We start from the raw sequence: 21928 nt of genomic DNA on the forward strand, positions 1-21928 counted from the left end.
TGGTCAACCTTCATGCCTGTATTATTTAATGTTTTTTAAAGAGAATATATTATTATGTCCCTTGAAAATCCCAAAATAATTTAAATTTTTATGACATACTCTCTACAAGCTTCTTCTCTAATCTAGAAAAGTATTTGAACAGTTTAGGTAATATATTTTACACACACACACACACACACACACACACACATAACATGCAATATTGTAAACTGGCCTGAGTTTGTTGACTACTTTTGCCCCTTGAGTCATTTGTTCTAGTCTTTCACTTGCAGTTAGCTCTCCAGATAGAACATAGCCTATTTGCTAGCTTGAAACTACCAGCAAGTCTCCTTTGCTTGCTGAAATATGAATTTTTAAAATATGTTTTATTAATTTATTCATATTACATCTCAATGGTTATCCCATCCCTTGTATCCTCCCATTCCTCCCTCCCTCCCATTGTCCTCTTACTTCCCTCCCCTATGACTGTGACTGAGGGGGATTTCCTCCCCCTGTATATGCTCATAGGGTATCAAGTCTCTTCTCGATAGCCTGCTTTCCTTCCTCTGAGTGCCACTAGGCCTCCCCATCCATGGGGCATCAGAGATCATGTGAAAGTCAGACCCCACTCTCCACTCAACTGTGAAGAATGTCCTGTCCATTGGCTAGATCTGGGTAGGGGTTCAAAGTTTAGCTGGGGATCACTGGCTGTGAAATATGAATTCTTGACTGCAAAGCACCAGCTCCATTGTCTTTCTATCCTCCCACCTAGCACCACGATTCGCTCCTGGGAGACTGCTCCATTAATGAGCTTCACTAGCAAGGAGTCCAGTAAACAATAGAGTTGCAGGATAATGAATTATTTCTGCAACTTGATCAGCTCTATAATTTTAACTTTCCCAGATGAGAAAGTCAATCCTACTTATAGACTCAGCCAGTGAAGACATCAAACCTACTCCAGGGAGAAAATAATCAAGGCACTGTGAAATGATGGCTTTCTCTCCCTTGCTATCAATTCCATTCATTTCTTCAAGATTTCTGTTTGGGGTGAGCATGGTGGCACACATCTTTAATCCCAGCACCCAGGAGGCAGAGGCAGGCAGATCGCTGTGAGTTCAAGGCCAGCCTGGTCTACAAAGAGAGTCTAGGATATCCAAGGCTACACAGGGAAATCCTGTGTCTAAAAACAAAACAAAACAAAACAACAAAAGATTTCTTCTTGGTGTTCATGTCTAGGTGTACACTTAGCTGTCCTCTTTCTGTCCCATTACTTTCTGTGATGGAGTGTCACTCTGCTCTCATCTCTTAGCATTGCAGAGCACGTTGCCTATCCTCCATCTGATATTTTGTGGAGTCAACTAATCTGCAATAAGGGCCCAATTCTGTCTAGTTGAGGATCTGAATTTTATCCTCTTACTGCATTAGTCCAAAATTTTTGTGACCATATAATTGCCTACTTGGGCTTCTGCTTTGTGCTTAATCCTATACCCAGGATGACTCATGGCATTTTGTTTCCAAGGTTTCTCTTTCATGTTTAATTCTTTGACTCAGTTGCTACTTAAGGTACTTCTGGCCATCAAGTTGTGGACAGAATAACTCACATTTTAACATGTAATGTCCATGAGATGCAGGACTGGACACTTTATGCCAACCGAGTCTTGGTGGTAGAGACTGCAGTGACAATCGCTAATTGCCCTGTCTGAAGAGATTTCACATTTCTTCCAATGCAAAATAAGTCATAGGTCTTATACAGCTTTGCATCTGTCTCAACCTTTGTCATAACAGGCCATCTATACTCTGATGTCATTGAAGGGCTGTAAATGTCTACATTAATTTATTTCAATGTGTGATTATGAGTAGTATTGACTTACCGTCTTTGGCCATAGAAACCATGCCTTGTTTCATTTTGTGTGAGTCAGCAACTCATGCCAGCTTTGATAGTATTTCTACTTTTATGTTGTGTGTTTATTCAATCAGTGCTGAAACATGTCAGGACTTCCTGTCAGGTACATTGCCTCACAGACAGGCAAGCATGGTTGATAACCGTATGGCAGTTGGGGTTGCATATAGCTTGCTATGACTTGACTTTCACACATCCTATGATTCACATTTTTCTCCTTTATTTATATAGTAACTTTTGAATGGTGAGGTGTTCAATCAGCAATTAGTTCTGCAACTAACACAAAAACGAACTCCAATAAAACAATTTTGTTCCCATCTCCCATCCCTGCTATTACACCTCCCTCTCTCACTAATTGGACAATATTGTATGTGTTCCCTTATAGGACTTACCACACTTGACTATAGCTGCTCATGTGTCTTTTATTCCAACAGAATGTCACACTTTATGATGTCAGGCTCACAGTTTACTCCTTAAACACATCATTATAAATTCACACAGTGTGTGACATGTACAAAATGGCAAAACATCAAAGGATGAATGAACAAGTTAATGAAAGTTTGAATTCTGGTTAGCTCCTTATCCAAATTCTGTCCTCACAGTTTCAAAAAGATCACATAGGGTGTGATGGAGATCATTACAATTAGTCAAGCAGTTTTACCAACTCAATATTCTGCTATCTTGTGCAAGTAGCATGGATAATCTTTCAGAGCTAATTTTCCTACACAGAATGTGACTAAAATTAATTTTCTATTGTCTTGGCATAGTTAGGAAATTTCAATGTGTTCTTGCCCCTGCATTCTGTGCTCTAATGTGTACTCCAGTCTCGCTTACATCCTACTATTACATTTCATTAAAGGTCTGTACTAATTTGAACAAATTAGAGAGCTCCTTCCATTACGGAGCACCTTGCCTTTATAAACACTTGCTGTTCATGACTATGACTGCCTGCTCCATGTGTGAGGTACATGAGACCAACACTGACTTGAAACTTAAACTCCATCTACTTAGTTTTTCTCAGCACTTAATCAGAACTTATTGGGAATTTCATGACTGAACTAGCACACTGTGTTCTTTTACTTTATTGCTAATTTACTTATTCCATATGCAATAGAGTATGTAAGTTAAAAAAACGTGGTTATATATACAAGTTATTGTTATTATTTTATGATTTCTTTATATACTTGTTTTAGCATCAATATCTTAGTTTGTATTTCTTCATTAAGGCAGAAGTTCTCTGGGGAGGAAGAGACAGGTAGATCTCTGTGAATTCAAGGTCAGCTCGGTCTACAAAGTGAGTCCAGAACAGCCCAGGCTATGCAGTGAAACTCTGTCTCGGGAGGAAAAAGAGCTAGTAGTTCTCAAGCTGTGTGTTGTTGACCCCTTTTGGGGATTGAATGGCCCTTTCACAGGGTCACATATCAGATATCCTGCATGTCTGAAATTTACATTACAATTCATAGCTGTAGCAAAATTACAGTTATTAAGTAGCAATGAAAATAATTTTATGGTTGGGGAACCACAACAATACGAGGAGCCATATTAAAGGGTCACAGCTTTAGGGAGGTTGAGAAATACTGATTTAAACAACAACATTGCAAAGGGCCAATAACTGTGGTTCCCTACTCATGCCACAGTAGAGTGTCAAAGAGACTAGTTAGGGGACCTGCCTCACAACAACAGGTGAAAGCAGCTTGCCAGTCACTGTGTAACTCGGCTCCTGAGTGGCTGCTCTCACATTCTCACTTTTCTTTCTATTTCATCCTGATTCCAGTGAGGAAATCCTTGTGCTCTCATACTTACAGGCATATTTCAAGGTCGTTTCGCTTCTCCACTGATTATGTAAGACTTATCCTTCCATTGTTCTAGGAAGAGTTCACATTCCCTTCCGGAGACGTCTTGAAAGTGTCCAAATGTATGCTTATATTCAGTATTCAGATTTATTCTATTTACACATATTGTGCTCACTAACACACAAATGTGTAAAACTCCTCTTCTAATGTCTTTATTTCTTTTTCATAAAAATGTTAATTTTTATGATAATTTTTCTTTTATATTATATCTGTTGTTCTTGATATTTTCTTTGCTCCTCCTGTTTGTAACTCTTCAAATGTTTTAAAGAACATTTAATTATATATGCAATCTTTGTCAAGTGTCACCCATGCCTCAGAAGATCTATTCTAACTTTTGATAAAAATACTCTGTTATCATAAGGGATAAACTAGAAAATTAGATGTTTCATCTGATATTACCAATATTTTCTTTAGACTCATAACCTTCAATCAAAATAATTGAAAGTGCTCTCTGCAGATACATTAAAACAGTGTCTAAAGTCCTGAGTCACAAGAAAGATGCAAAATAAACAAGAAACGGCTTGTTTTACACACTAAATTTATACCCATTAAAATTTACAAGGTAATATGGTAGCAAGAATGTATACCAAAATAAAAGGTTCCCATATAATATGGATATTCCAGTGGGGCCCCTAAAGTTAAGCCTAGATTTCCCTCGTAAGCAAGCTATGGTGCTACTGTTCATTAATGCAAAAGAAAACAATACGTGACTGTTCTGAACAGCTTTGTGTTAGTCATCTCAAAATGAAAACAACCCAAATAAGTATTCAACTGTTAGGTAACTGTACTACATCAAGTAAAGGCAGTTTGCATGAATAACTGAAGAGACTTCCCATAACGGCCCGTGGCCAGGTCACAGGAAAGTCAAACTGAAATCAATACCTTGTCTTGCAAGACAGTTGATAGTCTTTAAATCCTTGACAATGGGAACTCCCTGGGATATCAACTTTGACCACATGAAATGCTCCAGTCATAGCCACACTCTGAAGAGTATGGGATGCAGGGGAGAGAAGCAGAAGGAAGACACATGAATGCCTTGCCCCATCTCTGCACTTGAGAGCTGAGGGTGGAGCCTGAGGCAGTAGATCAGGGCACTGGACAGCTGGAGGATACTTTGGCTAATCTCTCTGACTATCCCTGGTTCTCTGAAGTAGACTGGCAACACCTGTCTCGTAGGTTTTGTTTAATGAGTCAGTGTTATCCAGTATATCTACAAAGCCCAGAGTTAGTGAATGTTAATAAATAACTTGTAAAATAATATTGATGCTAGGTCTCAAAGTAAGTTATCATTTATTAATATTAAAACTGAAATGTAGATTATCCTCTAAAAAGTCACATTTTGTAAATATTTCTAGCATACAAATAATATGGCAAAGTAGTTTTAGAAATGGTGCTGTTATTCCCTGGTTTTAGTTATGTAGAAGAAAATGTAACTCTCGGTATTACCCTACAATATCAAAAGTCAAGGGACATAGTGACATCTGTTATTTCTTGCTCTTTTGGCTAAGAGCAAGTGTAAAAGACAGAGCTGAATTCAGCCACTGTGCTGGCTAGTGTGTAGCACAGCTGATAAGAAGGTGTATCAGATGAAGTGTTTTATTTTATAATGACTTTATTTATTTGCTTTTATGTGTGCTCCATCTGTGTGTCTCCATGTGTGTTATGTAGTATACACATACATTTGTGTGCTTGTGTGTATCTGAGTATATTCCTGTGAATGAGCCAGGGGATTGGTGTCAGACGTCTTCCTCAATGGCTCATAATCTTATTCTCGGAGACAGGGTCTTTTCTCTGAACCTGGATATCAACATTTCTGCTAGACTCATTGGCCAGTGAGGTCTAGGGATCCATCTGTCTCTGGTCCACTGTACTGGAGTTACAGATTTTCACAGCTATGCCTAGCCTTTTCTATAGGCTCTGGGGCTCTGCACTCAGGGCCACAGGCTTTCATAGTAATGCCTTACCATCTGAACCATCTCTACATCTCCTCAGTATGTCTGGCTTCATTACTTTATATAGTCCTTCCTTGTCCTACCAGTTTATAGCCCACAGCAGCAGGGCCAGGTTAATGGATGAGCAATTGCTCATCTACTTGAAAGGATCCATTCTTTAGAAACTGAATTCCCTGAAAGTGATTTCTACACTGCACTTGAAATTAGGCCAAGGCCTCTTTGTCGTCTTGGCATCATTATTGGTGCCATTGCACTGACGTACAATAATGAAATTTTAATGATCAACTTCGGTAGATAGGTCTAAAAGATTTGATTGATGGATGCATAAGTTAATAAATAGGAAGGAATTTTATCAAGGCACCATCAGAAAAACAAAACTCAGAACTGTGTTATTTCCTATCAGCCCCTTATATCAACTATGAAGCCAATCACTGAAGAAAGCGCAGTCAGCAACATCTGTGGGTAACCCTGCTATCCCCATTACCCAGGCTCAAAGCTTTAGAATACATTTCTCTCCTCTGCAAATGCTTTGCATCTGGGCTGTGAACGGTGGTGTTTCTCACAGTGATACGGTGTAGTACGTTTCTCCCAGTAAATGACCTAATGACATCTCATAATTTCAGCAGAAGAAATAGAGGCAGAGGGAGGAAATATTTTTGTTTTCTTACATCCTATTTTGTTTGGAGGTTACTAACTAAAGTACTTGGTGTTACAGTGAGGACCAGAATCAAGACCTGACTCTTAGGTCCTCACCTGTTCCAATGTTCCTATCTTCTGTTGATTACATCCTCACAGCAGTTTCAACTCTGCTTTCAGCCATCTCTTCTTACTTCTTACCATCACTGTGTTGGTTCACATTTAGTTAGCAAGGTCCTAACTTGTGTCCTAGTGTTAGTCTGTGTGACAGTGCTTGCTAGCAGTAAATCAACTCTATGGTTCTGAAGCACAGTGTCACCTTACCCAAACCACTGTAAAGATATCTCACTCTTTAGAAAATGGTGTCTAAGTGCAGTTATTTTCAAATTCATGGATCCCTGTGGCCTACTCGAATTCAATTCTTGAATAGTTCCTTAAGGCAGTCTTTTGGAGATATTTATTGAGAACTTACTTCATATTGTACCCATTAAAGCCCTAATTAACTTATAGTCTTATTTATGAAACTCATTGTATAACAAATTTCTTCAGCCAGCTATATAGAGAGCTGTTTTATAGAAGAAAGTTTGATTTTTTTATGCTGTTCTGGTAAGAAAGAGTTGAAACTTGTAGACAGGATGTCTACTCGAATTCAGCAATGCATCTACACCTAGTTTATGTTCAATCGGATACAACAGAGTGCATCAGTCACCTTGCATTACCCTATGCTGCCCAACCTCAAAAAACTTTCTTCCATGTCTCCTGCCTGGGTATACAGTAGAAGCTGGTCAATATCATGTAACCTATAGCAAGAAAGAGGTTTAAAGTTGTTTTTCAATTTCTGCTTACCAGAGAGTGTAATGCTGTCCGTGTTCCGTTGTGTCCGGCCTATCAGGATGGTTGTCATGTTCACTGCTTTCTTAAGTGTGTTGGGTTTCTTCTGCAGTTTTACCTGCTTCTGAGCCTTGGCAATATTTGCCAGACTATCAGACAACAAGCGGTCAACATTCCAAGTTAAATTAGATAGGGCGGCTTGAGTTTTTACTTCTACTATTGATTCTACAAGTTCGGCCAGATATTTCTGAGAACTCTGTCCCTCTTTCAGGGGACCTTTGGTCCACATGGGTATGGGAGCATTCTGTCCATAGGCACTTATAGAAGCATTATGGCATGCCATTGAAAGCTCACGGACAGTTTTGTTAAGCAAAGAGAAACTCACTGAGAGATGGATGGATTTTGCTTCCAGTGCCTTAAATCTGGAATTTAATACCTTCAGCTGAAGATTAGTATCTCTTTCATTTGATGCCATGCCACCTTTTTTAAATGAGACATAGTAAGGTATGAGTGTGTTGGTCACTTTGGATTCAACACCTTGTAATCTGGTTTCAAACTCTTTGGCACTTTTTGTTATTGAGAGTATATTTTTTTCTAAGTAACTCATATTTTGCTGCCATTTGCTCACCTGGGAAATGGTTTCATTAAAGATTTGAAAAATCTTTTGAAAGTTTAACTGACTTAGTTTCTCATCTTTAGGAACAGCTGTAAGGGCTTTAGCAACTTGCAAAGCAAAATTATACTTCTGATTGTCATTTACCAAAGTCTGAATAGAATCATTCAAGTGCTGGAACTCAGAAATAAATGTCAAAATGGTGTCCATATTTTGGTTACACTCATGAACCTTGGGATTATACGTCATTGCACTTAAAGTCTCCTTTTGCACGTAGTTATCTTGAACAAAATCGATGGCATTGTTTATAACAGTCATTGTCTTATTTAGGGCATCTTCTGTTTCCAAAGCGTGGTCACTGATGCGTCTTTCAAAGGCTTCGTCCTGGCTCTGCACTTCATTCCTGAGTAAGTTATGTCTTTTTGTAAGTTCTTTGGTAAGAACATTCAGGCGGTTGATGGCGACAATCAGGCTTTGCATCTCTCTGCGGGTAACTGTGGACCCCTTTGGCTCCTGTGTAGCCTGCTGTCGAAGTGATGACCTCTGCTCTAGCAAAGGCTGGAGGATCTCCATGTCATATGTCAGGTCATTTAGCTGCTCGCTGATTTTATCCACCTTTAGGTCCATGGGAAAGATGACCTCAGCCATCGTTTGGTTTAACACATGCAGATTCTCCTCTGTGTCCTTAAGCTGAAATTTAAAGTCATGTCTGCATTTAGATAGCATCTCTTCACATTCTCCCCTGACTGATTCTTTCTCCATCTCCAAAAGGATGGTGAGGTTGCTGAGCTTGCTCTCTTGGACGTGCAAATCACTGAGTATCTGCAGCAGCATCAGACCTTGCTTGCTTGCTGTCTCATGTAGCACAGATATATACTTAGTGACATTACTGCTGCCCAGTTCCTCGGTGACAACATTCCCTGTTCCTGATGCTTGTTGAACTGATAAGAGCTGAGTATGTGCTTCCTGCATTTTAGAGAGAGTTTCATTGAGGGATTGGTCGTACCGAACAAGCTGTGAGTGCTCCTGTTCTAGAGCTCCTTCCAAACGAGCTTGCTTTGCTTCCAGCTCCTTAACATGTTTCTCGCAGGTCAAGGTCATTTCCTGCCTGATGTTTGTGATGCTGTCCTTTAGATCAGTGATGTCCTTCCATGTGGGCTGGTTTTCTTGCATGAATGCAGACTTTTGCTGTGCCGTTACCGAAACTAAGGACTGGTTCACTTGTAGAACTGCCTGCCTGGTACTTTCCAGGTCCTCTGATAGACTTGACACAGTCTTGAAGAGCTGGGCAGTGGTCTCCTGTATGTCATCTTGGAAGACTTTCAACTGTTCTTTTACTATATTCCTTAGCAGATCATTGATGCTTTTTGATTTTAGAGCTACCGACAAGATAATAAAAAGTAAAAATAAATAATATTTAACACAAAGATGTATCTCTAAAGAGGTTAAAGTTTTAAGACCAAATACTAACTTACATATATGAATGAAAATAATTCTACCTTGTATTCACTTGTATACATTTGAAAAAATTGTTAGGATTCTTAAGGCATAAACATATATTGACAGATAAATCTGACAGGAAAAATAAATTACCACGAAGAACAAATTAATACCATAAACCAATGGTTTTATAGGCAAAAAGGCAAAAAAAGAACTGCTATTGACTGCAGTTATAGACATCACTCTACAGTAATCCTAGGAATAGTTGTGAATGAAAATAAATGGTGCTGGGGTTTGTTTGAGTTAATACCTGTCGTTAGAATATGACCGTTGTCAAATGTCTGGTAATGAGCTGTAGTGCTTCCATTGTAAACTCATGAATGCTAATAAATCACAGAGAAAAACCAGTTGAAGGAAAATATTGATATATGTAAGACTTAAAATGGCTTACAATAATAAGTACTGAAATTAATAATTTTTACAAAATGAGTGAGACTCATATTAAAATAGAAATGTAAGGTATGTTTATAACATGACATTAACTCTTGCTGTAAAAAGAAGATGAGATGACCATAGAATAGTGTTTTCAACATTTGGAAACACTGAGGTTGTATGAAGCGATAGATAGATGATAGATAGATAGATAGATAGATAGATAGATAGATGATAGATAGATAGATAGATAGATGATAGATGATAGATAGATAGATAGATAGATAGATGATAGATGATAGATAGATAGATGATAGGTAGATAGATGATAGATAGATAGACGATAGATGATAGATAGATAGATAGATAGATGATAGATAGATAGATAGATGATAGATAGATAGACGATAGATGATAGATAGATGATAGATAGATAGATAGATGATAGATAGATAGATGATAGATAGATAGACGATAGATGATAGATAGATGATAGATAGATAGATAGATGATAGATAGATAGATAGATGATAGATAGATAGATGATAGATGATAGATAGATGATAGATAGATAGATAGATGATAGATAGATAGATAGATGATAGATAGATAGACGATAGATGATAGATAGATGATAGATAGATAGATAGATGATAGATAGATAGATGATAGATAGATAGATAGATAGATAGATAGATAGATGATAGATAGATGATAGATAGATAGATAGATGATAGATAGATAGATAGATAGATAGATAGATAGATGGGGTTGGGGAAAGAAAAAGGATAGGGAAAGAAAATGGCTTGGGTTATTCCAACTGACTTAAGTAGAAAGCAAATATTTGAAAAGTTTAAAACAAAACAAATAAAAAAATCAAAACAAAACAGAAAACACTAGCTCATAAAGAAACAATAGGAAAAATAAAATGTGTACTTATAAAGTATATCTATAAAGATTTACAAATGAAAGAGATGTTCATTAAAATTTACCTCCAAAAAAAGCACAATGATCATAATATGAGATTCAGGCAGCAAAGGAATTTTAAAAAGAAAATTCTGCATAATAGGCCATCAATAACCACAGAAGGTGTAGCTGTCATGTAGCCAGTACACAAAGTTGGTGAATGGGTTTCATGGCCACATGTTTTTAAAAGTACTTAGCACACATGAATATTTACATAAAAAGTATGGTAAACCAGAAATTTTAGAAGAAGAAAATGTCTTCCTTGAACATCTTATTAATTATTTTGCTACCAAAAAACCTTATAAACAGTATTTCTGGAAATATCTCTCCAAAGATTATAGTTGCTAAATACAGTCAATCAGAAAAGAATAAAAAAATAAAAACCATGAAATATGATTCACTAATACATGTCAGAAAACTATGAAGAAACACTAAATTAGAAAAATTTGAAGAGCCGCAATAGAGAGAAATGATAGAAAAACAGTTTCATTTTCTTTTTATTTACTAACAAGCCATAAGTGTTGGCTAGAATTTTGCCAGTTACACATTTATTTAAGGAATATTTTGTGAATACATTTGTATATTCTATGTAGATACCAAAATCTTACAACTTAAAATGTAAGGCAGTTATAAGGCACTATTCCATGGTACAAAGATGCCTGTACATTCTACAGAATTATTTAGCTATTTCCTGTTAGTTGAAATAATTTTTAATTCTCACAGCTTCCAAAACTTGATAATGTACAATAAAATATATGACTCTCCGAGGATTAGTTCTTTGAATCTGTAACTTCACATTAGGCTCCCACAGTGCTTTGAAGAGTGATGAGGAAAAATAAAATTTAAGCGTTATTTCTTGGTATCATGCAGGAGGGACAGCAAAACAACTTTAGAACTCATGGAATGTGGTCCACTTGTTAGCACCACCGCCATGGGTGTGGCTGACAGACTTCATTGCTGTTGTGGAGTTTTGCTCTGCCTGTTGTCTTAATGTCACCCTGTTCCTCATAGTCTAGGACTTCTGTGAAAACTCTAAGGGGCTTCCAGCCCCTCACCAGGCAGTATCACTGGCGCTTAGAATAATAGTGAGTGATCTTGTTCAAGTATTGCTGCTGGAGCAGATTAATGATTCAATCACCACACGTGGAAAGAACTCAGAGATGTAGATTGTTAGCAATGACTCCCCCTACTCCCTTAGGAAGAGCTTGAAAAGTAGATTGTTAGCAAAGTTAGGTTAAGATCTTTCCATTAGTGGCTTTGGTGTAGAAAATCTTAGGGTACCATTTGAAGTTCAGAAAGATACTCTTAACGAGGGATGTTTTGGGCTCAGGGAAGAAGAGCAATGGTAGGCCTGTATCATTGGCTGACATGACTCTCCTGCTAACTTAGGGATGGTAACCAAGGTGGTGATCAATTTCTTGAACCCATTTTTACCCTTAGCTTCCTGATATGATTCAATAAAAAATTGTTAATGAGTGGATGTGCACCCTGAGGATTTAAAGTAGAAATGACTGATTTTTTTATATTTAAAAGGTTAGATTTGTGATTCTTTTAAGATTGTTTTTATAAAATTGCTTTTTAAGATAAATAATACAGTGATTGATCCTTTCTTTGTACCAGCAAAATGTAGTCTGCCAGTAAAAGAAACTGGCTAAGAAAATGAACTTGCTTGTTTACACTTTGCTAATCTATAACAATTTGCTTAGTTACAAATATAAGTGGTTAGTGAGAACAATTTGATTTTCATATATAATACACAAAGCATGTGATCATGTGAGGGTATTGGGGAACACATTTTCATATACTCATTGTAATAATTCACTAGAAAAAATAGCATGTAACCACATTGTAATTTTCTTTTGGCTGTGATATACAAGCTCTGGAAGAAAAAAATTAAATTGTTGTAGCTTTGTTCCATCAACCAAGTGTGTGTGTGTGTGTGTGTGTGTGTGTGTGTGTGTGTGTGTGTGTGTGTATATGTATGTATGTATGTATGTATGATGTATTATGTATTTATCTTTGTATGTGTGTGCTTCTCACCAGCCATAGGGAGTACTTTGCTGATCCCAATGAATCAAGCTTCATTCCATCAGAGAAAAGGTTGCTGAGTGATCAATCACTGACTCCCCACCCTGCCTCAGTTTACCCTGACCTGTGGAAGCTGGCCTTTAACTCCTTATTGAATTATCTAGCTCCAAAATTGCTGACAGTGCTTAATTTCAACTGTCAAAAATGACATGATCTGGAGGTCAGAGTATGATTGACAAGCTAGGAGCACTATGCATAGACAAGGTCAGTATGGAATTTACTGAAGGACGTTAGGACGAGACGGAAACATAGTTGGCCCCTTAGCTTTCATTCTTTAGGATATCACTGGGGTGAATCCCAGAGGAAATCTCAAAATCATAGCACTGTTTGGAAAGACACCAAGCCAAACATTATCTCAAAATCATGTTTCCTGATAACATTTTTTTTTTTCCATCTGAATTTCTACGACTCCTTGGTAAGGAAACATTTGTCTAAGTTTCTGAATTTGCAAAAACATGTCACCATTTTCCTGTTAATACCTGTGTGAAATAGCTCTCCAAACTCTACTTGTTTCATGTAACTTAGATATCATTGTTGTTGTTGTTATTAATATTCAACCTTTAGAAGTTTTATATTACAATATAGTTACATTTCTCCTTTTTATGTGTTTCTTTGTGCAACACCACAGGCACTCTTTTCTAACAACTGTGACAAACTTGGGGGCTCATTCTGCCTATACATCTAAATACAACACTGTACCTAAGTATCAAACACCCATCAAGTGAGCATACGAAAATATATCTCAGTGCACAACTTCCAATTACTTTGAAGTTATATTTTATTTTTTTAATTTTTTTATTAATTTATTCTTGCTACATCTCAATGATTATCCCATCCCTTGTATCCTCCCATTCTTCCCTCCCTCCCATTTTCCCATTATTCCCCTCCCCTATGACTGTTCCTGAGGGGGATTTCCTTCCCCTGTATATGCTCATAAGGTATCAAGTCTCTTCTTGGCAACCTGCTGTCCTTCCTCTGAGTGCCACCAGGTCTCCCCCTCCAGGGGACATGGTCAAATGTGAGGCACCAGAGTACGTGAGAAAGTCATATCTCACTCTCCACTCAACTGTGGAGAATGTTCTGTCCATTGGCTAGATCTGGGTAGGGGTTTAAAAAATTACTTTCTTAAAAATATCTATTTCTTTACTATCCAATCTAAAGCAAATCTCTTAGACGACAGGAGGAGAAAATGTCAAGAAGTAATTTGTTTTGTGTCTTAACTGAATGAATTTTGTATTTTATTTATTTTTACCTTTTAGAATAGACTGAAAGTCTCTGCCATTGTCTCCATTGAGTTTCTCTTCTAGGGAGAGATATGCATTCTTCATGTCATCCGCAGCCAGAGACACATTGTCAATCTTCTTCTGCAGAAGCAAAAGCTTCCTCTCCTGCTGGCTCATTTGCTCTGCCATTTTTTGAGTCACACCTGCATATAGGAGAGAGAGTCAGGACCATTAAAAGCATAGGCTTAAAACATGTCAAAATTTATGTTGTATGAGGATTTATACAACATAGATTATATAGATTATAGATTATAATAGATCACAGGTGTTTATAGATTTAGAAATATAGGCTACCTTTCAGTGGCAACTTCAGGAGATATATTTACAAAAGTACTATAATATTTTAATTTTTATATTTTAAAAGTTTTTAAAGTGTTTAATTAATTTATTATTGTTACATCTCAATGGTTATCCCATCCCTTGTATCCTCCCATTCTTCCTTCCCTCCCATTTTCCCCTTACTCCCCTCCCCTATGACTGTGCCTGAGGGAGACTTCCTCCCCCTGTATATGCTCATAGGGTATCAAGTCTCTTCTTGGTAGCCTGCTATCCTTCCTCTGAGTGCCACCAGGTCTCCCTCTCCAGGGGACATGGCTAAATATGAGGCACCAGAGCTCATGTGAAAGTCATACCCCACTCTCCACTCAACTGTGGAGAATGTCCTGTCCATTGGCTAGATCTGGGTAGGGGTTTAAAGTTTATGGCCTGTATTGTCCTTGGCTGGTGCCATAGTTTGAGCAGGACCCCTGGGCCCAAATCTGCCTATCATAATGTTCTTCTTGTAGGTTTCTAGGACCCTATGGATCCTTCTACTTTGCTATAAAATTTTTATAATTTGTCTTATTAAAAAAATCTTTTTTTTTATTAATTTATTCTTGTTACATCTCAATGTTTATCCCATCCCTTGTATCCTCCCATTCCTCCCCCCCCCCATTTTCCCATTATTCCCCTCCCCTATGACTGTTCCTGAGGGGGATTACCTCCCCCTATATATTCTCATAGGGTATCAAGTCTCTTCTTGGCTACTTGCTGTCCTTCCTCTGAGTGCCTAGACTTGTCATAGCATTCTGAATAAGTAAAAGTATTGAGTGCTACTGGGCGTGGTGGAGCATGCCTTTAATCCCAGCACTTGGGAGGCAGAGGCAGGTGGATCACTCTGGGTTCAGGGACAGCCTGGTCTACAAAGCAAGTCCAGGACAGCCAAGGCTACACAGAGAAACCCTTTCTTGAAAAAACAGCAAACAAACAAACAAACAAACAAGAAGTATTGAGGGGTGGAAAGCCAAAGTAATGAGCTTGCCATCACCCAGCTAACAGCTCATTTCTACTCTTAAACCATGTCCCATCTTTCAATGTACATGGTTATACACATGCATGGCATTGCAGTTATCCAAGCGTTTCAGTGCTGACTGAAACATCCCTCAATGAGAAGCAGATGCCGATTTACAGGGAATCACTCTGGACAACAATATTTAGTACTTTACCTATGCATTGTACTGACTCAAAGACTTGCCAATGTTTTACTGAGTCACAATATAAATTAAAGAACAATTTCTGGGTACATTACCCAAGTTCACTTTTTAAAATTGATTATTTGAGTTATCATCCAAAGTAACAGATTTCATTATGGCATTTCCTATATATTTATCATCATTCCTCATTCATACTCAACATTCATTATCTGCTTTCCTGTCATCATTCTTCTTCAAGTTCTCTCCTTCCTCCTCCCAAATGAGTTCCCCTACTGTCATGCTTTCTGATATACATGTCATATATGATATTTTCTGATATATATCATATGATATATATGGTGGCAGATAAATATGTATATATCAGAAGGCATGACAGTAAAAAACTTTTCTGTTGTATGGTATATGATTTATACATCATCTCCATAGTTACACATCAATCCTATATGTGAATATAGACAAATATAGATTTCACATCTGAGAGAAAACATGATGTTTGCCTTTCTGAGTCTGGTTTATTGATCTTAATATGACGATCTCCTGCATTTTTAAAAGATGAGATCCCTTTAAAGCCCAATTCTCAAATGAATGCCTGTTTACCAGAATCCATGCCAAACATAGTCTTAAAGAGGTGCTATATGAATTATCTGGCCTTGTTTGGGGGTTAAAGTTAAGCCTAAAATGGCAAAGTATTGAATTAGGGTAGAAAACATGCCTCAGGCTGACTTTTCACCAACACAAGGTCTTAGGCATAAATAACCCTTTTTCCAAATTATTAGCACCCATTTGGGGTCTCTTGCTAGCCAAAACAGCCTTCCTGGCTGCCTTAACAGAGTCAGGTTGTTCCTCAACATCAAGATTCTTCAATGGTTGAACTGTTTGTAAAACAAAAGCTGAGTTTGTTTTTGGAAAACCATTCTGTTTCCCTGGATGTGTGATGGCAGCATTTTCATAACCCAAGCAATTCGCAAAACAGAACAGGACTGAGAAGTGTGTTAGTCCATCACCACTGATATGGTGTTGGCAATAACTGTGTTGAAGGTGACAGTGATCACAGTCTGAGACCTGGGTCGCCACAGTCTTGCTTCTGTTGCTGGGCTGTTCCTTGGTCAACAGCTGTGTGACTTTCAGCCTGGTTACTGTGTGCCAGTTGTTGCTGTTCTTCAGCTAGACAGAAGGAGAGAGAGCATAAAGTGTTAGCATTGGAAGGGCCTCCTGTTTCCCAGCTCTCAGTGATAACAGGGCTGATGCTCATTTTCCCCTGTACTGAGGCTTGATGATGAGGCTCACTGCAGAGTGAACTGCTCCGCCCCATCTGTGGGACAGTGAAATGCCACATGCAAGTTAAGGCGCTAACCCCCGCCCCCAATTCAGAATTCATGTAGGTGAGAGATGGATGCAAGCCTTTGCAGATGCAGCCTATGACACTGCATAGAATTTACAATCCATTATGGTAAAAGTGACAATAGCCTTTTAAGTGAACTGATTTGTCAATAACGTATTTCCCAACTGGTGACTGCTGGAAGGAGTGAAAGCTGCACGAACCCAAATCAGCTATTTAATTAATAGTGCCATTTAAATACATTGTTCTAAGATTTAAAAATAATACATCTAATAAACTAATAGTGTAATTACACAATTACAGGCATATCTCTAAGGCGATCACCCCATAACATCAGTGAAATTGCATCAAAACAGAAACAGTTGTATCTATTTTTAAGAAATCCTATTTCTTACAAGCTCAATATTTAAAATATTTATATATTTCTCTGGGAAAACAATTTTGAGAGAGTCATTTGAAATATTCAGCACCTCAAATGATACATCTTTAATTTACATATTCTGAATGAACAGATCTATTCATTGATGACTGCACACAGACATATGAAAATACACATTAGATGTCTAGCTGGATTTCTATTCCTATGAAATTCTACAACAATAAAACTGCACTTGTGCATGCTAATGACCCCCCTGATGCATATGTGGCTATGCTGACAATCTTTAAGTTTTCCTACTCCCTAAAACATGCCCAATATTTGCCATGAATTCGAAATTGTCTCCATTGTTAAGTTGAATTTTTGCAGTAATGTTCTACAAGGCTTTGGGCTAAATCAATGAATTTCTACTTGTGTACAATTTGTATTGACATCCCCTCCCACCATAACTGATTAGTTATTTAGTGGAAGAAAGGGGTGTAAAGCCTGAAGAGAAATACAGTGATTTGGGAATTAGGATAAGGAGGGGGAAGATTACTCTCCTGTTATGCCCCAGCAATAAGGTTTTAAATTCAAATTGATTCATGCAAAAGTATCTATGAAATAACTGGGTAACTCTCCTGCCACTCCTCTATGGGTGGGATAATAAGGCATGTTCTTGCCAATTGCATCTCTGTCCACTCCAGCACATTGCTAAAGAGTAAACTAATGGTTAGCCAATTGTAGTCTCTGTAGAAACCATGAAAACATTCCCCAGGAAAATGTGAACCTGCAGCTCCAGAACCCCATTTAAAGAACTCTGGGACAGTAATCTCTCTTTTACCAAGCTGGTCACATGATTCTAATGCATGTTAAATCTTCTAAACCACTGGATTAAAGTCCTCTGCAAGCCAACTGTACCACACAGCCTGTTTTTCTGAGTAGGGAGGGTTCAGACCATAAACCATAAATACTGACAGCAGAGCAAACAAATGGGAGTAACAGGATAACAATGGCCCTTCCCTACTGCTTACTTTCTGGAGCTACACCATAAAGAGGAAAAGGCAGTAGTGAATTTAAAAGCGAGTAAGGAAGCCAGGTGACATTGTAATCCAATTGTGGTTTCATTAAAAATAAAAAGGACTAAATCAGCTAAAATAAATAAGTAAGTAAATAAATAAATAAATAAATAATAGGAGTGAGGCTGTGTATCTGGAAGTAAAGCAGGTTCGGAGTGGCCTGGGCCATGGCAGTGTGACCTGAGCTAATTGCCATGGGACTTTCTCACTTTGCTTTTTATACAGACCATGCACCTTTGTTACCTTCTACCGTTTAAGAGTACTGTTAGTTTTTTTCTTTGTTTGTTTGTTTAATTGTACTATAGATAAAAACTAGATGTCCCCACTGACTTGGAAATACTAAAATATCCCTGCTTTTCCACACTCCCAGGATACTGTGTCATTAGACACCTGGGCAACTGGGCATATGTGTATTTAAAATTTTTGAAGTCTTTAGGTGATTTTGATTAATGGCTCTGGTTAGGAGCTACTAACTTAGAAAAGAATTGATAGCCAAACCTGGAAACAACCTAGATGTCATTTAACCAAAGAATGGGTAAAGAAACTGTGGTACATTTATACAATGGAATACTACTCAGCTATTAAAAATAAGGAAATCAGCTGGGCGTGGTGGTGCACACCTTTAATCCCAGCACTCAGGAGACAGAGTCAGGCGAATCGCTGTGAGTTTCAGGGCAGCCTGGTTTACAAAGTAAGTCCAAGACAAGGCTACACAGAGAGACCCTGTCTCAAAACACTAAATCAAACCAAACCAAACAACAACAAAAGACAAAACAAAACAACAAACAAACAAGGGAAATCTTGAAATTTGCAGGCAAATGGATAGAACTAGAAATGATCACCCTGAGTGAGATAACCCAGACTCAGATAGACGTACATAGTATATACTCACTTATAAGTGGATATTAGCCAAACATAGATGTCCTCTGAGAAACTCCACCCAGGGGGATTGGGACAAGGGACTAGACCCAGTGGGGGTTGCACAAACTCCTGTACCAACCAGGACAATGCTTGCAGTAAACCTAGACCTCTTATTCAGATCTAGCCAATGGACAGCTCATTCTCCACGGTTGTGGGTAGAGCGGTGAGTGCCTTTGACATGAACTCTGGTGCCCTCAAGTTGACCACTTCCCCTTGGTGTTGAGGCCTGGTGGCCCTCAGCAGAAAGGGAAGCAGGCTATCCAGATGAGACCTGATCGACTGTGGTCATATGGTGGGGCAGAAGGTCCCCTCTGTCAGACGTCTAGGGGAGGGAAATAGAGTGAAAGGGGGAGGGGGTGGGAGTGGGAAGATACAAGCAAGGGGATAACAATCGAGATGTAATCTGAATAAATTATTAAAAAAATAAAAATTAAATAAAAAATTAAAAGAATTGAAAGATTTTTCTAAATCAAATAAAATGTACTGTTACAAGACAGAAGCATTTTCTATTTTCACAGTAAAACTGAAATACAAAAGTCTTCATAGATCTTTAAATACGGTCCCAGTTATGACCAGAACAGTTTTTTAAAGGTATGATTTATTATGAGTCTAACGAGTGAACATCCTGTGTCCATCATTCCATAAAGACGTGGGCCATTATAGAAAGTGGCATTTGCGGGCCCTGCCCACCACCTCTCCATTCCTTCATGCACACATTCTCCCTGTGGCTTAGGCAGTAAGGCCCAGCAAATGGCTTGCAGAACATGAAAGATGTTTTTGTTGTCCCCCCCAGCAGTCACATCTAGAAGCTACTGATTGTTCAGCCTTAGACTCTGATGCTAGGCTGTCAGTCTTCATTCCTAGCCAGCCGTACACGTGCTCCCCGCTCCAGGTTCTAGTGAGGATAAAGCGATATGGCTTATTAATTGTCAAAATGTTGACAATTATGAACCACATCTTTCAGAAAGCACATAATAATGTTATATAATAATTGACATAATTCACCTTGAAACTGTGATATTAACTTATTTCAAGTTAATTGTGTATATGTGATAAGGAATAAAGGATATATTAGTAAGCATATGAGATGAAATTCCTATCCCAGGACCATCTCAAAACTATTTCCTATGTTGTATAGTATAATAACAATTCTAAAGGAGAAATATCATGGCAAATCAATTTTATGCTACTATTCTTTCTGAAATAAATATCTAATGAATGGAAAATAATGTTTAGGAAACCAACAGTCAATTAAACAAAAACTTACATTTTATTAGTGAAATAAATATCTTTTATACATAACTATTTTTATAAGTTAACTAAAATGTGAAAATCATGAATTTGACTGAAGTTAATAGCTTTATCTCAGAAAACTGGAAGGTAAAACATCTTTAATATTATTAATAGTCATATATAGTAACACTCAAGAAAAAAATTTTCTATGAATTGTGATTGTGAAAATGTAGCCAAGCCAGGTGATTTACAGCTGTAATTCCAATGCTTGAAAGGATAAGGCAGGATTGCTAAGAGTTACAGGCCAGCCTGGGCTAAAGAGAAACTCTGTCACTAACACAACAACAACAACAACAAAAACAACAACAACAACAACAACAACAAAACAAAAATCCCATCACTGTTGGAAAACAAAGAACAATAGAGCAATAGCACAAGAGTAAGAAAATCAGCCTGGAAACGCAAGCACAGCTTCAGATATGGTCCTGCTGTCAACAGTCACCATATTCAGACATCTCAGGTGGAGACAAGATGAATATGGTGTCTGTCACCAAGCATCTAGGTTGTGCCAGTGTTCAAGTATGAACACTGAATTTCCTATAATGTAGCAAATACACGACAGTCTAAATACAGAAAACGGACAGAAAGGCAGAGAGAGCTTGTGTTACAGGTTCAAACATGAAACACTGCAAGAATATTTAAACTTCAATAGTACCTGCTGTTACCAAGGCTAAGAAGCCATTTTAAAATAATTTTTCTCATAAATAATTTCACATATATGTGATATGAAACACCTATATTTGAAACAGATGCTATTTGAAACATGTTATTTGAATATTTATACATGTATAATTTGAAACCAAATATAATATGATCAGTTTCTTGAGAAAAATAAGTAGATCTTTTTAAATAAATGGAATGTGTGTGACAAAACTATAAAATTAAAAATGCTCCTTCATTTAAGTTGCCCCAACTATAACCAAATGGTGCTTACATAGCTTTCAGATACAGGTACCTACATTTGGAATTGTTCTAGGAATTTTCATGATGTAGCTGGCAAGGATGAGGGACAACATTTAAAAGCACATAGCTTTTACAGATCACAAAACATGAATACGATCACTTCTCTTTCATATAGGCCAGCAGAGCAGGACATCAAGAGCACTGATGTTAATAGACATTACAAATGTGCACAGACCTTGTGAAACCAAATAGCTCTGGATCTGAGTGGGAACTCTTCAGAGAAATCCATAGTAGTCTCCTATGTTTGATGATTTCTCTGAAAAGGACTATTTGTTGGTGTCAACTGTGACCAGTCAGCAAGTCATTAGGGATTATTAGAGTGTGAGTGGCTTATGTTTATGACTTCTGCAACTTGGCATGTGGCTAATTTATTATGGCTAATATATATGTTAATTTAAGAAAATAAGTAATGCCTTTTCCCAGTCTGGAGGCTGCTGTTTTGTTCTGTTGACAGGGTCCTTTGCCTTACAGAAGCTTTTCAGCTTCATGAGGTTTCCATTTAGTAATTGCTGATCTTTTTTTTTTTTTGGTTT

At 37.7% G+C, this 21928-nt stretch overlaps 1 protein-coding gene across 1 annotated transcript in view; it reads right to left on the minus strand.

Moving 5' to 3' along the window:
* The window catches only part of Mmrn1 (multimerin 1), a 45234-nt gene that overhangs the window by 4236 nt on the left and 19070 nt on the right, over window positions 1–21928 (minus strand). The window contains exons 4-6 of the mRNA XM_051152258.1: window positions 16508–16609; window positions 13943–14116; window positions 7167–9143 (exon numbers count right to left, since the gene is read on the minus strand). Coding sequence (XP_051008215.1) covers window positions 7167–9143; window positions 13943–14116; window positions 16508–16609 — 2253 coding nt within the window. The remainder of the gene's footprint in view (window positions 1–7166; window positions 9144–13942; window positions 14117–16507; window positions 16610–21928) is intronic.

This window comes from Acomys russatus, chromosome 10, assembly GCF_903995435.1.
Source record: "Acomys russatus chromosome 10, mAcoRus1.1, whole genome shotgun sequence".
In the NCBI taxonomy this organism is placed as follows: Eukaryota; Metazoa; Chordata; class Mammalia; order Rodentia; family Muridae; genus Acomys; species Acomys russatus.